This window comes from Panthera leo, chromosome C1 (assembly GCF_018350215.1).
Source record: "Panthera leo isolate Ple1 chromosome C1, P.leo_Ple1_pat1.1, whole genome shotgun sequence".
Taxonomy (NCBI): Eukaryota; Metazoa; Chordata; class Mammalia; order Carnivora; family Felidae; genus Panthera; species Panthera leo.
In genome coordinates, this window is record NC_056686.1 from 152778088 (window position 1) to 152796366 (window position 18279).

Here is an 18279-nt window from a genome sequence, read left to right on the forward strand (position 1 = left end):
TAATGTTAGCATAGTTAATTAAAATAGTTAATTCAGTTACTTTTATGTTATGTGAATTTCACCTCAATTACATAAAAGAATAAAAAACATATACAATTTTATTTAAAAAGATAAAAGATAAAATTTAAAAAAGAATAAAAAATAAAAGAGCAAATAAAAAAAAGAATAAAAAATAAAACTGTTTTCCAAAACTTGTAAGACAGCTAATAATTCTGATTCTGATTATTTTGCCCTTCTTCAAAAGGAAATGGTTGATAATTTTTATAATTATGAAGTTGTGTTAAATTTACTACCATACAAGTTTTGAAATTAAATATGTTTTCTATACATTCTAGAAGAAATCACTCTATGTCTCTCTTCCCCACATAACCTTTAGAACATTCTTACTCCTTTCAAAATGCTCACTAACAAACTATGCTTATTTAGGTTACAATTTCTACTTAGCACAAAGTGGATGTTTTCATAGTATATCAGTAAAATTTGTATAATAATTTGAAGTAAACTATAAAACAACTTATACAACACTTAAATTAAATGTAAAACCATCACACTAAACATACTTCAGTGGGCACATTTTAAAATATATGTCACGTTGGATTGTTGACAATACGTTGAAAATGCATACTGAGTCATGTATAGAAGTTTTAATCAGTTACACTAGCTATCTATGTAATACTCTTTAAAAAATAAAATTCAGAGCATTTGTAAAAATGGAATACTTACTCCACACACAAAAGATAAATGCATTAGGCGATTCCACTCTACTCTGCAAATGTTTATCTTTTAGATAAAAAAAATAAAATACATACATTTGGGTACATGGACTCATAGTGAGTCTTCACATTTTGAAATACAGATGTTTTCACACTTTCATGGCACTCCCAGCATTTAATAGGAATTCACGCCTGCGACGAGATTACCTTAAGCAATCTAATCGCGGTCACCCAGCACGTCCTACTCTGCTCTTCTTCTGCACAGAGCATTTTCAGGTCTCGGGGCCCTCCCGCTTTGTTAGGCTAGAAGGCCACAGCACATTGTTTATCGTTAATGCATATCTTGAAGGTAACACCTGTTGAAATAAAAGCCACTAAAATTCTCCTATATATAAGAGAAAGCTGTCTCTTTTTAAAACAAATTAAAAGAAACTCAAGCTTACCTAAAAGGCTGAGGCTTGCTTTATTCATCTATCAAAATATTAAGCCTGTACCTTAAAGCAGAATCCATAGTTAGTCGGTGCTCCGTGTTTTTTTTTGCCGGCCAGTGACACATAAATATCACTATTGCCAAATTCGCTGAAAAACTGCAAATGCCGTGGTTCCTTTAAAAAAATATATATGTGAGTGTTGAAGTGAACACATATTTTGGCACACTCTCTTTGTGTTTCTATCATGTTGCATAATTTATACCTTGGCAAAAAATACTCCAAGTAATGTCACAGAAACAAAAGGGAAGAAAAATTAAGTTACTATATCCATAAAAGAACCAGAAGCTTGATACAATATTATTTGAGAAGTGGCCACTTGTTTGTAAGTTTAACTTCCAGTATACAGCAAAACATTTACCTTCCTATTTAAAGTTTTCTCTTTAGAGCCAAAGCATAAGAGACTCTTAAAAACTGAGAGCAAGCTGAGGGTTGATGGGGGTGGGAGGGAGAGGAGAGTAGGTGATGGGTACTGAAGAGGGCATCTTTTGGGATGAGCACTGGGTGTTGTATGGAAACCAATTTGACAATAAATTTCATATATTAAAAAAAATAATAATAAAGTTTTTTCTTTAACTACCATTTCAGGAATCTCAGGGAAAGAGGCAGCAAAGGATGGCTTTTGGAAATGTTTTCCTTGTCCAGGTTTCAAATAATGGTAGTTGAACAAAGGCAAGAAGCTTGGTTTGAGCTTCCACGGCAGTCAGAGAAGGAAGAGAAAGAGACAATGATTCTTGCTTTGTTTAGAAACGATCACCCCTCCTGTTTGCGTACTGCCCAGCACATCACAGTAAACAATGAAATAGGTGGCCTGACTACTTTTATGAAAAGAAGGAAGCCTGTACAGATGAGTTCAGGGAAATTACCTGGCAGTGGAATGTGTCTGATGTTCAAGGCAAAGTGGAAGGAATCATGAACAGCTATTTCTTCTCTGGGAAATCCATGAGATTTAAAGCTGGTCATGGGAAATCACTGGGTCATATTATTCTGTGACAGGTTAATAACTTGAAGAAGTGCTTAATTCTGGGGTTGAATGCATAATCTAAACTGACCAAAATGCATTTGTTCTTTAAAATCTTGCTACTAGTAGTGTGGTCCCAGACGAGCAGCATCAGCATCACCCGGGAGCTTATTAAAAATGTAAAATGTGTGGCCCCACCACAGACCTACTGAATCACAATCTGCATTTTAACAAGGCCTCAGGTTATTCATATGCACTGAAATTTGAAAGGCAATGCTCAAAATAAAGCAAAACAGAAAAGACAGAAAGCCCAGAACATTCAGCAGTTTGAGCAACCCATTCAGATCCAAATCCAAAATGTTTCTAGTCATTTACCAGCAGGCTATTGCATCCCTGATGATTGGTAGAGTGAGAGTGTCTGTGTATGCCACTGTTCCTCTGTGTGTCACTGTTAGGCATTTTGATCTAATGAATGACTACAGTTCCCAACTCCATGGGAGAATAAGGCAGAAAAGAAAACTGTTGAAAGAGATCCAGCCTCGCGCCCTTGGAACAAGGGGAGAGGAAGGAGAGAGATACTCTTACTGTCATGGCTTTTAAAACTATTTTTTGATAGAAACTGATTTGCTAGTAAAAATGTCTGATTTCTACGAAGAAAAGATAAAACCATCCCCCATCCACTGGTGCTGTAGAAGTCAACGTAGCTGAGTCATCTGGATGTAAGAAAAGGGCAGCTTGAGAAACCCTCGAAGGCTACAGAGGCATGATGGGTTTCATTTCTTGACAGATTTTTGCTCCATTACTGCAGACATATCAAGATTTACAAATCGAGACCACAAGCTTGGGTTGGCCTGGTTAGCAAAGGCTACACGTGCATGTGTATACAAGGGGAGAGTTGAAGAGGGGCATACTTAGAGGTTTCCCTAAATAAAAGTCACAGGCACATCTCCAAGGCTTGTAGCGGTGCTGAACTAACTCCCACGCAGCCCAGATCTTCAGAAATTACAATAAATCAAGACCTTCTCACAGAAAAAGGATAGGAAATTGTATCTTTGCCAGGTAGAAATGTCATTAGACATTAGATAACCTGCATAATTTATATTAAGGTCATAATCCTTGAGGTTACCTAATACCTTGAATTTCTTTTTTTGAGGGGAAATTTAAAATCATTTTCATGTATGGAACATGAGCTCATTAGACACAGGCCAGAGAGAAGAATATTATGTACTGATACACAGCAAAGTCAGACACTATGTTGAAAAGAGCTACAATATGGACTGAGAACAGATGTTTGATGCTTGTGATTTTGCCTGGCCAAGGGAAAGACCATCACAAGAAAAAAGGCATGGGTCCGGTAGAAGGAACCAGAGCTGTCTTTTATATAACGGCTGGACAGGGAAAGGGGGGGAAGGCTAAAGTAAAAATATAATGGGCAGTTGATTTTAATGAGAAACCTGTTGAAGAAGTGAGAATTTAGAAATTAAAGAAACATTATCGTATCTTCCAGTGAAGGTTCACTGGAAAAAGTACGATCAACATGATTACTGGATTTAGAAGCCACTTTTCTCTGATGTTAAAAGTAAAAAAATAAATAAAATAATAGGGGCACCTAGGTGGCTCAGTCGGTGTTCGACCTTGGCTCAGATCATGGTCTCACAGTTCATGGTTTCGAGCCCTGTGTCAGGATCTGTGCTAACAGTGTGGAGCCTGCTTGGGATTCTCTCTCTCCCTCTGCCCCTGCCCCCCATTCATGCTTTCTGCCTCTCTCAAATTAAATGAATAAAGTTAAAAAAAAAAAAAGATAACCAAGCATGTATTTGTTTAAAAAACATCTTCATATATAACTTCACACTTACAAACAAAGGATAAAAAAGCAATCCCACTAAAATTTAGACCAAAGAAAATCCAAAACCTTAATTACAGAAACAGGTAATTATTTATCCTGACATTGTTTATGATAGAAAAATTTGAAAATTAGTTAAAATGTTCAAGAAAAATTAGTTTAATGCATATGTATGACAGGATGCTAGGAGTCGAATGACATACACTTAAAAATAAAATACGTCTGTAAGAGAATGTATTACTAACTTAGTTGAGCCCCATTCCATCACTTAAACTTCAACGAAATACACACTCATATGCATGTACTCTTGCAAACAGCAACAAAGGAAAACCATATCTGAGGGAAAGCTCGCAAAATATGAAAGAATCAAGTATTACTCCTTGTGGCTCTGTATCTCCTGTTAGGACCACCACTGGTATATCTGGTCTCCCCATTAACTGTATTCTGGGCATTTCCATTTGAATGCTTCACCCTCAACACAATATATCTAGAGCTCAGATCATGATCTTACTTCTAAGATAATGTGATAGCAAACCTCCTATTCCTGTTTATTAAATCCTTGAGTGTTTCTTTATTTCCTTTTTTAAGAACGTTTAAAATGCTCCCTCTCCTTTCACATCAACAAGGTCAACAAGATCTAGCCACTTGCCATTGAATCTTGTATCCATCCCTTTCGCCACCCACACCCCCCCCCACCCCCACCCCAGCTCATCATAGGCCTAGGTTAGATCCCATCAACTCCACTCTGCATTGCTGAGTGACTATCTAATTAGCATCTGTGTGTGCCTCTAGATAATCTGTTTCCCTGTGTCCCCCTCCACTCTCTGCTTCCTTTGCTCCCTCCCCTTCATTCTTTTTCTCTCTCTCTCTCTCTCTCTCTCTCCCTTTCTCTGATTAAGCTCCCTATGGCCATAGTAATCTTACAACTTGATTATCTCACTCTCCTGCTCAAAAATTTTCATTGGCTTCCTATAGTGAGTTGAATGATAGTCATCCCCCTCCCCCACAAAAGATATGCCTGTGCCCCCATCCCAAGAAACTGTGAATATAACCTGATTTAGAAAAAGGGTCTTTACAGATGTAATTAAGTTAAGGATCTCAAGATGAGACAATCTCAGATTATCTGGGTGGGCCCTAAATGCAGTGACAAGTGTCCTTATAAGACATGGAGAAAGAAGAGAAGGCCACGTGAGGAGAGAGTGAGGCCTCCACAAGCAAACGTGTGCCTGCAGCCACAAGTAGCCAAGACAGAAAATCCTACAGAAATTTAAAGAATCACATAATGAGAGTGAGAAATAAATAATAAATGAACATTCCCAGGATAAAAGGAAAATAGAAATTTGCAGACTGAATGCATATGGTGAGAATCAAGTAAGATACATCAGAATACATGCGAATGCACCTAGAAATATGGTCAGGGAAGTTACTGAACACCAATGATTATCACAATATTTGAAAAACAACCAGAAAAAAAATGACAGATTACCAACAAAGAATCAACAATGTTGTTTGACAACAACAGATGCATGAGAACAGAATTAAAATAGTCGCCCATGAAAACTCTCAAAAGTAGTTTCACATGAAAGATAATCAATGCATCGCATAAAATGTCAGCACTCATAAAACAAGGCATAGTCAACACTGACTAGACTACACAGAAATACAGACAATGCAGCGCTGAGCACTGTGAAGTTACATGTATGAGTGATGGTGCGTGTAGGAGCACACAAGTAGGTCTATGTGACTGCACAGGTATACACACACAAGCACACAAAGGAACACATATATCCACCCTGATGGTAATGTACCTTCCTTTAGGAATCTACAATCTAGCTAAGGAGACAAAACCAACACAGACAAAGGTATTAAAGAGCAATTACAGAGTCAGCTGGGTGTTACTAACTGCATCAACAACAGAAGTTCAGAAGTGGGCAAGGTCAGCAGCATAACCTGTGGTGAAAAGAAAAGATGTGCACTACCTTGGACCTCAAAATCTGCAACCAAGGATAAGGAAAAAGGGGGTGAATTTGGAGTAGAGAAGAAATGAGCACAGTATGTGGTACTGAAATAAGAGCATCTAGATTTCCATCACAGGGCCTATGTTGAAACTAGTGTGAAACAAAGCTGAATAGTCAGTTCTTAAATGGATTATGGCAGGGGTACCAGGGTGGCTGGGTCCGTGAAGTCTCCGACTCTTGATCTCAGCTCTAGTAATCATCCCACAGTTCGTGAGATCAAGACCTGCGTCAGGCTCCACGCTGACAGCACGGAGCCTGCTTGGGATTCCCTCCCAGTCTCTCTCTGCCCCCTCCCCTGCTCATGTTGGGAGTCTCTCTCAGTAAGTAAGTAAATAAATAAATAAACATTTTTAAAGGATAGATAAATTGTAGCAAATATTTGGAATCTATAATTACCAACTCTTGATATAAGCAGTAAAAAAAGTAAACCCCACTTTAACTTACAATTCATAGCATATCATTGACATTTCAATTACCTTTGATGTCCCTTTTGTAGAAAAATATAAACCAGATCTTCTTAGAAGGAAGTAAATCTTTTTCCAGGACTTCTTTCCCTGTTCTTTTGCATGTAAGAAGCCATGGATTTCAGGATATGTGCTTGAACTCAGAAACATCTGGAAGAAAGTTAGACATTCTCATAGTATTTTTGAATCAATGATAGTGTAGCCTTATAATAATCTTGTTAAGATTTCAAATATAACCATGTAAAATCTAACAGGGTCAATACCACTTATACAAGCCATTATAGAAATGGCAATATAAATACAACGGAAAATAAATCAGTCTTTTGACAACCCAAGGCAAGTTCCAAATAAAAATATGTGCACAAAATATACATTCTAAGTGGTCAGTACTTAGCCAAACACCAAACTGGTAAGTTATTTAAATGTCCATCTTGAAAAGCTAGATTTTGTCTAAGAGTTAAGTCCTGATACGTTTCTATGCTTTTCTATGCTCCTCCCTGAGAACATATCAACTTCATCATAGTCAAAATAAAGACTACAATCTTGACTTCAGTTATTCAGTTGTTAAGAAAGTTGGGCTGAGTTCACCTCCCTGATGAGGTAAAGCAAACAGTCTTTTCTTTGTCCACCAAGGTTCTCGATTGTGGATGGCTACGGCAGGTGTTTTCCAAAGAGAGCTGCAGCACCATCTCGCAGCTCACATGCTCTTCTGCAAAGTGATCTTGCCACTGACACATGAAGAGCTGGAGTCTGTTTCTCTACCTCCTTGAATCTGGGCACAGCTTCTGACTGCTTTGACCAATGGAATACAGCAGAAGTGATAGTCAGCTAGTTCCAGTTCTGGTCCTTAACTAGTCCTTCACTAGTTAACTCTTGGAAGCTAGCTGTCACATAAGAAATGTGACTACCCCGAGATGGCTCTGCTGTGTGAGACCCAATACAACTAGGAAAGCCCTTGAGGATGAGAACCCATGTGGAGAGAGAGAGAGAGAGAGAGAGGCAGGCAGGCCAAGAAGTACCAGGGACACACAGTGAACAGCTATCTTAGAAGGGGATCCTCAAACCTCCAGAGAGCCCATGTGCCTCAGAGATGACCCACCCAGCTAAACCCTTTCCATATTCCTGACCCGCAAAATTGTTGGCAAAATGTGAGTGGGCACTTAAGCCATTAAGGTTTGGAACAGTTTGTTACACAGTAATAATGAACTGAGACAGTAGGCATGTGCTGGTTGGGAAAGCGAGAATGAAAAGGAAGAGCTCTGTATGAGTGGCTGTGCTCTGCATCCTTAATAAGACAGTGGAAATGCATTAGCATCTCATTAAAAGAAGAAAACAAATCCCTATGAATAAACAAATGCAAAATGGAAAAACTGAAAGAGAAATTACTAGCTAAAACGATGTGACATATTTTAAAAGGCTACTCTGGGAAATGCTGAGAATAGATATGTATGTTTTTAAGTAAATTATTAAATTTTTTAATTTAATGAGCCACAGTTATTAATTAATTGACATGCAAAACAGGCAAGTAGGTTTTTTAGTTTGAGTGCTTTCCAAGTTATTAAACCAAACCAATTAAATTTTAAAAAGGGAGTCACAGAGGTCATACTAGAAAAAGAAGAAACGTTTTAAAAGTGGAAACATTGCCTCTGTGGAGAGAAAAGGTCAGAGGCATATGCAGGACTATCTGATTCCAAAGCTATGATTTTTCTTGTTTTTATAATTTCACATTAAAGTAATATAACTATATTATAGGAGAATTGGGGAAAGGAGGTGGAATAAAAACTCCAGCCCGCCACCCTGTATCCTAAGCCAGTAGTGAAGCACTGAGAGGGCCTGAGAGCGGCAGGGGGGGCGGGGGGTCCTCAGGCATAGCTGCTGGGCCGCTGCCACTCATCCTAATATCCTGATGGGGTGTCTGTGAAACCCAGTAGCATATAAGAAGCTTTCAGGAAAATCTCTTGAGACTAATCACATTTCTAAAATATTGTGAAGAGCAAAAATGAAATATAGCCTATTAAAAGCCCATAGAAAACAGATCTGTACCACCCATTACAGTTACCAGTATATTTAAATACCAATATACTTAAAGTAGTATCTATTATGGAAATATTAAAAGTTGTCTTCTTTAATGGTCAGAAAATATTGAGTGGGTCTGAGGATGCCTGAAGGCTTAGATCAAACAGTAACCATTATAAAAACATTGCTCAACATTAACCTGTTAACAATGGCAGAGCTTGTGATGTGAAATCTACTAATCTACGAAAAATAAAATAACTGAAATCATTCTTTTAATGTAATGAAAATATCTTTTAAAAATGATCTTGTAAAGCCACTTCCAGTTTGGCAGAAACGAGCCCAACAGATACAAAACTAAGGAGACTCTTAATTAAATAACTAGCATTCTTAATTCAGCTAAAACATTTCAGAATTCTGCTCAGGTATCCAACATGGTTATGACACATGTCAGCATATGATATATATATACATATATATATATATATATATATGTATATATATATTTTATATCTGTTTTTCTCCTTTCACTTAATTGCTGAATATTTTATCACAAATGGATTGAGAGCACTTATTATAAAAGTTAATACTAAATATCTGTCAGTAAAATGCCTACACTTTACTGAGGATTTTGATTTTTCAAAAAAGACTAACATAATCTTTAAACACATCATAGAACAAATTACTCTGCAAGTTTCCTTTCATGATACACATTCCTTTCACAATTGGCCAAAACTGGGAAGAAAAATGGGGTTAGGAGGCTTTCCTGATTTAGGGAATTCTTTATTCAGGTTTTGTTCTTTCCTTTCCTATTCTTTCTTTTCTTTTTAGTTTCACCTCCAGCAAAAATTAATCAGTCAAGGTATACCATTTCAAAATCTGGGCATGTATAAATATGGACCTTAAAGTTCCCCTTTATCATGCTGTTACTTAACATACTTCAATGGGAATATATTTTACCTGCAAAATCTGTGTGGGGGATATTTCACCATTGGTTTCAGTTGCAAAAGACACCATATGCTCTGGAAAAAAATACTGACAAAAAGATAGAGGTTACATTTTCTCAAAAGCAATGCTAGAAAAGATTCAGTATGACCAATATAGTAAGCTAGAGCAAAAGTTCTCTAAGTCACTGTGTTGAAAATTCACCTGAAGTGTTTTGTTTTGTTTTGTTTTGTTTTGTTTTGTTTCTTTTTTAATGCCAGTCCCTGGACTCTACTTTCATGTATCTTAAGGGGAAGGTGTGGGTAGGGCCCAAAGATTAGCAAACATCCTCAGATAATGCAGATGCAGAGAGATCCACATACGTCAAGTTACCAAACACTGCTTTCACGATGGCAGCGTGCTTGCTCCCATATCTCTTCCCTGAGTCCTACAGCCATTCTGGCTGGCAGGTGCTAGAGGATTCTCAACTCCATTTCACAAACTCAAGGCTCATAGAAGTAGATGGTATAACCCAGGTCACAGCCACATGTAGAGGAGCCAGGACTTACAATAGGGCCAGAGGCTAAAAGTCCAGTCCTTTCAACCTACTCTTTGTCCAACCTTGTTTAATCATAAAATTCACCTAGGACAGTTGTTTAAAACTGGAATTCCCAGGCTTCATTCCTGGGGTGTCTGATTCAGTAGGTGTGGGTAGGTCTTGGGTCCTATGCTTTTAATAAGCACTCTCTACACCCCCAGGTAATTTTTATAATCAGACAAGTTTGGGAAAATATAGACCTCTACACTTCCTGGAAGGACAGGCCTTTACAACAGTTCTATTAACATTTGGTCTAATACTGTGTTCAATATTAGTTACGGCATTCCTGGCCTCTACCCACTAACAGCCCTCCTGTCCCTCTACCCCAGTAATGACAGGCAAAAATGTCTCCAGACATTGTCAAAACACCCCCAGTTGAGAGACCACTGCTCTAGGTCTACAAAATGAGTGTACAGACTTGTTTAAATAATAATAATAATAATAATAATAATAACAACAACAACAACCAAAATGATATATAACCCAAAACAAGCACTAAACCATATGCCTTTAACTATACTTTTAAATTCTTGCTTTTAACAAAGATTCACAACAAGAAAACAGTTTCCCTTCAAATTCTAATTCTATTTAATTTTTATTAGGACTCTTTTATTTTCTTTGTCAAAGATCACTCCATTATGTTTTTATTAATAGGTTCAAATAAAAGAGAACATAAGAGGTCTTTCAGGGTTTGAAAATATTCTATTATAGTATGTATCATATATTTTTCATAAAGGATCATTTCAATTCAATTATCCAAAACTTAGTGTAAAAATACGCTATAGCTGCAGAGACAAAAACAATTTAAAATAATGAGCCCAGGGGCTCTTTTGACTTCTGCAGATACCTAGTCTTCGCTAGGAATGTGACACACATTTATTTTCTTTTAAAGAGCACTATAATGAAAGAAGTATTTATTGGATAATGCTCTGGTCTTTAGTTCATTTCTACTTAGCTCAGTAATTATTGCACTGAAAAAATATTTTGGAACAGCAAGATTCATGTCAATAATTTTTGGCTGAGCTATAGCACTCCAAACAATCATCAATCTGTTTTTACTTTAGAAATTTTCTTATTTAAATTTCCTACATTCTTTGAAAAGTGTTAAACTATAATATTTTGGAGCTGCTTGAGGATATCTAATAATTGATTTCCCAAATTAAATGTATATTTGTTTTCTTAAAAAGCAAGAAGAAGAAGAAATAGCTCCCCCAAACTACCTATCTGAACTTCTATGATCATACTGACTAATCATTGATAAAGTAAGAAAAAACATAATTATGATTTTAAAGGAACAGAATTCTGACCTACAATTTACCAAATAGGTAATTACATTTTTCGTAGTTACCAAATAGGAAATTATACTTTATTCATAGTGACTCTTTTCTTCACAAAAAATAAAATAAAATTTAACAAATCCATTTATTTTCTCTAACTACTAATGGGGATTTCACTTACCATTGGGTTTTTAAAGAATTCATATTTGGCATAATTTTTTCTAAAGTATAGTTTATTTTCTTCTTCCATTCCCCAGTTAGATAGCACTTCCATCACCAGCTCGTGGTCTTCTATTGTTCTTTCTGTAAGGAATGTTTCAGTGAGTAGGTCAACAGATAGATGCCTGGATGGACAGATGAATGAATAGACAGACAGAAAAATAGGCAGGTAGAGAGAAACGTATGTGGACACATGTATCCATACAAATATATAAAATATATTATGTATCTTTACTAAATACAGCAAATTTCAACTCAATTCTAGGACAGCCAGGTTGATAATATTTTTGGCAACTTTGAATTAGTAATGTTGATTTTTATACCAAAGCAGACTGTAACCTGAGGAGAAAAAATGACAAAATATCACAATGCACTTTTTGGTAATTCTCAATTCCTTTTATTGCCATGTAAATTATAATTAAGTTTGATAACAAATCTGCATTAAGAATTTAGGAGCTATTCTTTTTCTCCAGCTCATCGTGGTGCCAAAATTAAAATATTTGCCTCAAGGTTGAACAATTCACCCTATTAAGACATGAAAAATTTTGACAGGTTCAAAAACGCATTTGAGACACATAATCTGGATAGTTGAGAAAAATTAAAATAAATGCTTTAAAAGGAAAAAATTTAATGCAAGCACATACAATTTCAAGAAACCTAATTTCTAGGGGCACTTTATGCTTTCAAAACTAATGTTTAGGCAACTATATTTTGTATTAACAATGAAGATAATTAGGTAGGGTGGGAAGGCACTTAGGAGGAAAGGTACTTAAATGAAACAGGCAGCGACAACTTTAAAGAGGTGAACATAACATACACAACTCATATTTTAATAAGAAACCTGATGTCTATAGCAGTGCTATTCAAAGAGCCCCAAACTGAAAACTACCCAATGCCTATCAGCCTGAGAATGAACGAATGAATAACTTGTGTAAATTTACACAGTGAAATACATACTACAACACACAACTGTGTGGGTGAATTTCACAAACATGATATTAAATGAAAGAAGTCAGACACAAAGAATAGTACATAGTACATGACTACACTTACATGAAATTCGATACAGGCGAAATAAACCTGTGGTGTTAGAAATCAAGATAATAGGGATAGTGGGTGAGGGAGCAGGAGTATGACGGGAACCACTGGGTATGGGAAATACTATTTCTTGTTCTGGGTGTTGGATATCCAAGTTTATGTAACATTGGAGAGTTCATTGAGTTGTCCACATATGGCTTGTTCGCTTTTCTTAAGGTATGTCATACCTCAATAACAGAAATAAAGAAACAACAATAAAGAAAAGTTACTGTGAAATTACTAATGTAAAACAGGAAGTGAAGAACAGCCAACTAAGGAATACAGAAACCCTCTGCTTTTTTTAGGTGCTTCTAGGACCTTTTTGGAAAGTATCGTGTCTCAGACATTCAACACTCAGTAGTGATCTGTGACCTACAACACCTGAACCCTTGAAAGTAAAGTCATACTTAAATGGAAGCTTATTCATCTGAAAGGAAATTCTTGTAAGAGCTCAATGAATATGGATGACTTCAAGTTAAGTGTGTATCAACACTCTGGGGTTCTGTTCCTAACTCCAATGGCTCTTTTTCTGTCTCATTGACAAGCTCCCATGGTTCCTCCCTCCTAAGATGTCATCTTTGGCTCAAATCTTTTCTTTCCCTTTCTTAAACTAATTCACTCTCTTCTCTTCAGCCATCCCATCTGTCAAGTTCCTGGAGATGGAATCTCTGGCCACAGTTACTTTCACTCGTGCTCTAGTTCTAGCTGCTAGACTTTCCACCACCTCATACATAGTTTGTCTAAATCCAGAGTCAGTATGGTGATTCCCCCAAAATATTAATTCCAGCAATGCTAATTCTGAGTATATAACCAAAAGAAGCAAAAGCAGGATGAGAACAGATATTTTTACACTAATGTTCACAGTAGCATCCTTCACAAGAGGTGGAAACACCCTACTGCCCACCAACAGGTGAATGGATAAACACGTACTGCAAACATACAATGGGATACTTAGCCTTAAAAAGGAATGACACATGCTACAACATGGATGGACCTAAAAGATATTATATGTAAAATAAGAATACACAAGAACAGATACTGCATGATTCCATTTATAGAATGGTACAAATAGACAAATTCATAAAGATGGAAAGTAGAATGGTGGTGGCCAGGGACTAGGGAGCAAGGAGTTATTGTTTAATGGATTTGGAGTTTCACCATGAGAAGATAAAAATGTTCTGGAGAGGGACAGTGGCGATGGTTGCACAACAATATGAATGTACATAATGCCAATGAACTATGCTCTTAAAAATGGTAAATTTTATGTTATGTACATTTTATCAAAATAAAAAAATAAACTTGAAAACAAAGTCTTCTTTTTTCTCTTTCAAACTGCTTTTTCCTAAATTCTCCTATCTCCATTGCGTCTTTATATCCACTCCCATGACCTCCACTTTTGCTATCCCCAGATACTAGAGATTTCCCTCCAAGTGTCTCTCACACAACCAACAACCCCTCACTCATTCTCATGATCACAATCCCAATTTAGACCCTCACCTTTTCTTAACTAATCTCCAAACCTCTAGTTTCTTATTTTTGTAATCCAACCTGGACACTAATACTACAGCAAGCTTCATAAAACATATGTGTCAACGTGACCCTTGCTCAAAAAGCTTATCTACTTCCTACTTTCTATGGGATACACCCATGGAGTCTAGCAGTTATACCATTCATTCATCCATCCATTTGGCAAATATTTCTTGAAGGCCTACCACGTGTCAGACATTCATCCTGGGGCTTGGAATTTTGTAGTGAATAAAACAGTCAAAAATCCCTGCCTCATGGAGTTTTCATTCTAATGAGAAGATACAGACTATAAATAAAATGCGACTCTTAAAAGGCAGGAATAAATACTACAAAGAAAAATAGAGCAGGGCATAGGAAAAGAGGAGGTCATAGGGGAAAGGAATTCATTTCAAGAGCTTGCCGGATAGATCTCGCTGAGAAGGTAATATTTGAACAAAGACCCAAAGGAGAAGGGGACATGAGCCAAGCAGACACCTACAGGAAGAACAAGAACAAAGCCTTTGAGGCAAGAGCAACGTTCCGTGTTTGAAGTACAGCAAGGAGGTTAATGCGGCTGAAGCTGAGTGAGCAAAGGGACAAGTACTAGGAGAAGAGGTTAGAGAAGCAATGGTGATGAGCTAGAAGGAGGCCTAGGAAAGACCCTGCAGTTCATAGTGAAGCTCTGGCCTTTCCTTGGAGTTTGAGGAGAAGTCACTTTGAATAGAGAAATAACACGAACTGACTTATATTTTCATTGGATTGCATCGGCTGCGGAGGAGAGCTGATTTTAAAAGCTTCAAGGTGGGGACATCTAGGTGGCTCAGTCGGTTGAGCCGCCTGACTCTTGATTTTGGCTCAGGTCATGTCTCACAGTTGTGAGACTGAGCCCCACATAGGGCTCTGTGCTGACAGCACAGTGTATGGATCCTGCTTAGGATTCTCTCTCTCTCTCTCTCTCTCTCTCTCTCTCTCTCTGCCCTTCCCCCACTCACATGTGTGCTCTCTCTCACTCTATCTCTCAAAATAAATAAAAAACTTTAAAAAAAGACTTAAGGGTGGAAGCAGGAAGCACATTTAGTAGAATATTACAATTAATGAGGGGAGAGATGATACGGCTTGGATTAGAGTGGCAGCGGTGGAGATGTACAAAGCAGGCAGAATCTGGACATATTCTGAAGACAGAGCCAACAGGATTGGCTGACAAATCGGATAGGAAATGGAAAAGAGAGGGTAGTTAGGGGAGACACCAAGGTCCTCCACTCAAGCTCTTGGAAGAATTGTGTTGCTATCAATGAGTCTGAAAAACTATTAAGTAGGTTGGGAGAGTCAGCAGTCACTGAGATATCCCATGGGAAGTCACATCCCTAACAATCTCTCTATCCTTAATTTGGTCTCCTTCTCACACAAACCAGCTGATATTTTCAAGCTTATGAAACCCAGGTTCACATTAAAAATACTATTTTCTAAGCATGATATCCGTATTTTTTGCAACTGCACAGGAAGAAAATTTCAATGTAGTCGGCAAAATGTTTGCTTGTTTGTTTTACCAACCTGTGTTTCTTTGTACCCACTGCCTCTCTACCACTGAAGAAACATCATATGTTCTGACCTCAAGCTACACTATACAGAGAGGAAAAAAAATAAAGAAACGCATTTCCTCTACTTTTGAACTTCACAACAGACCTTACCAATCTTTGACAAATATAAGTGCTTGGGGAGAATCATGTCTAGCCAATCTTTGATGGCCTCATACAAGGATCCACCTTCTATCTTCTGGGAAAGGAGCTGTAGTTAAGGTGTTGGTGAAGAAAAGGACGGAGTAGAGACTGCGCTAGATAATAATAAGTGGATGGTATAGGTCCCAAGTGACCCTGTATCCTGTCCCCTTCCAGAATGAGAATGCTTTCAGGGTGATGAGTCGATGGTGATAAAACACCAGATAAGTTTAACGGTGGTATGTGGCTCAAACTAGAGGGTAGCCTTAGGAGACATCTCGTTTCCAATAGAGGCCCTACATCCAGCATGGTGGAGAAGCCATAACTGAGGGCAACATCAGGGCAGATGAGTCCATGGCATCCCACTCTGAAGAAAGAGCATGGAAGTAGCACCACATCTCCAGCAGGTACAGGGAAGAGCTAAGACAAGAGTTCAGACTTAGGGGGCTGTATGGTTCAGTCAATAAGCTTGACAGGAACAGAATATGAACAGCTGGACAAGAGTTAGGCAAACACCTGTCCTGGGACTTAATGCCTCAGCAGAAGGTTGCAGAAGTGAAAGCAGGTCTGAATTTTCAACTGAGAATATTTTAATCCCATATGTAACTCATTTACAGAACCTGAATTTATTATTAACCCCAACAAGACTGAGAACAATCCACACAAAAAAATAAATACACAGAAGATTAAACTGTCTGCTGTGAAGAAGACAGGAGGCTGAAAGTAAAAAATTATTCAGATTATTGAAATAAAGGAAGTTACATTTTTGTAAGTCTCCATCTGAGACCTTTCTCCTTGCCATATTTAATTCTTTTAATATTTTCAGTTCAGTACGCTGAACAATGGCTCCAAAGACATCTGGAACCTATAAATGTTGCCTTATATGGCAAAGTCTTTGCAGATGTCATTAACTTAAAGAGACTGAGAGGAAGAGATTATCCTGAATTATTGAGGTAGGCTCTAAATCCAGTCACAAGGATCTTTATGAGACAGCGACAGAAAGAGATGTGACCCAAACAGAAGAGGAAAGGGCAATGTGACCACAGGGGCAGACTCAAGTGACACAGCCACAAGCCAAGAACGATGGCAACCACCAGAAGATGGACGAAGCAAGGAACGGATTCCCTCTAAAGCCCCGGAAAGAGCCTGGCCCTGCCATCATCTTGATTTCAGCCCACTGACATCAATTTTGGACTTCTCACCTCCAGAACTGTTACAGATTACATTTCTGTTGTTTGAAGCCACCAGGTCTGTGGTAAAGTAATATCACAGCTTCATGAGAGTTATATTTCCATTTTTCAGAACAGTGAACATCTCAGGATTTGAAGAGCAGCCAGGTGTCTGATCCCAAGTCAATGCTTTTCCTCTGCAAGTATTGCCTCTGCCTTCACTACAGCTCCCACTTGAGGGGCACCCCCTACAGCCTCTGCTGGGCCTATTTATATCCTGTTCATTCTTTCCATATCAACTAATATCCTCTCTCATGTTCCTGCACCTCTCATGTTTCAGCTGCCTCAAATTCTTTTATTTTGAAATGTGTTCAATAAATATTTGCTAATTAAGTCAATAAAAAAACTGCATTTTGAGTGTAAGGAGAAGGAAAATAACGGGCAATATTTCAAATCACATCAATCTTAACCTCACATGAAAGTAACATAAATCACTTGAATTTGGACTGCCCCAAAAGAGGAAATAAAACAAAAAAGGCAGAAAAGCCAAGCTGTATGTGAACAGCTATGACAAGTATGTCACGAAAAGCACTATCAAGTACTATTTGTGACCACCAACCAAGCAGTAGTCTACATGTAAACAAAGCCCAGAGTAACAATGTAGAAAGGAACAATAGAGTACGGTATTTGCAGAAAATTTCATGGAACCGTAATACCAAACGCGTAAGTAATGCATTACTAGCATCAGGAAAATATTCTGGTAATCTTAAGAAGAAAAATTTCTTCAAATAAAGCTAGACTAACTAGAGTATGTGAGATAGGGCAAGGCATACTTTGCATTCCTTCAAAGAGGATTTCTGGGTACTCTACTGAAAATTCAGAAAACACATAAGAAAGCAGACAAACAAAGCCCAGAGGATCAGATGCAGCTACATGTTCTCACCTCACACACTCCCCGGTAATGGAGATAAAACTTGCCTACTACACAACCTGGCTTTCCAAAATCGTATTATATTAATAAGCATTTTCAATTTATATATTTGTATCCAAATTTGGATGCACTGTCATATACCATCCTACAACCAAACCTCATTACGTTAAAGGATTAATGTTACAATAATCCAAATAACCCTAAAAGGCATAATTATCAGTTAATCACATCTTGCAGAAAATTCATGGTTTCTTTTTTTCAAGGCAGACACCTAACTAAATACAAATCTTAACAGGGAGGAGCTCAACATGAAGATACAAGATGCCTAGATGGATAACTTTGAGAGGAAAACAAAAAAGCTCA

At 37.6% G+C, this 18279-nt stretch overlaps 1 protein-coding gene across 3 annotated transcripts in view; it reads right to left on the minus strand.

Moving 5' to 3' along the window:
- GRB14 (growth factor receptor bound protein 14) overlaps nucleotides 1–18279 on the minus strand; it is a 115725-nt gene that overhangs the window by 14736 nt on the left and 82710 nt on the right. For 2 of the 3 annotated variants that reach the window (XM_042948981.1, XM_042948983.1), the window contains 5 exons: nucleotides 11481–11602; nucleotides 9461–9535; nucleotides 6500–6637; nucleotides 1208–1318; nucleotides 921–1016 (listed from right to left, as the gene is read on the minus strand). In XM_042948981.1, the coding sequence (XP_042804915.1) occupies nucleotides 921–1016; nucleotides 1208–1318; nucleotides 6500–6637; nucleotides 9461–9535; nucleotides 11481–11602 (542 nt within the window). The remainder of the gene's footprint in view (nucleotides 1–920; nucleotides 1017–1207; nucleotides 1319–6499; nucleotides 6638–9460; nucleotides 9536–11480; nucleotides 11603–18279) is intronic. The other variant, XM_042948982.1, reaches the window with a different exon arrangement.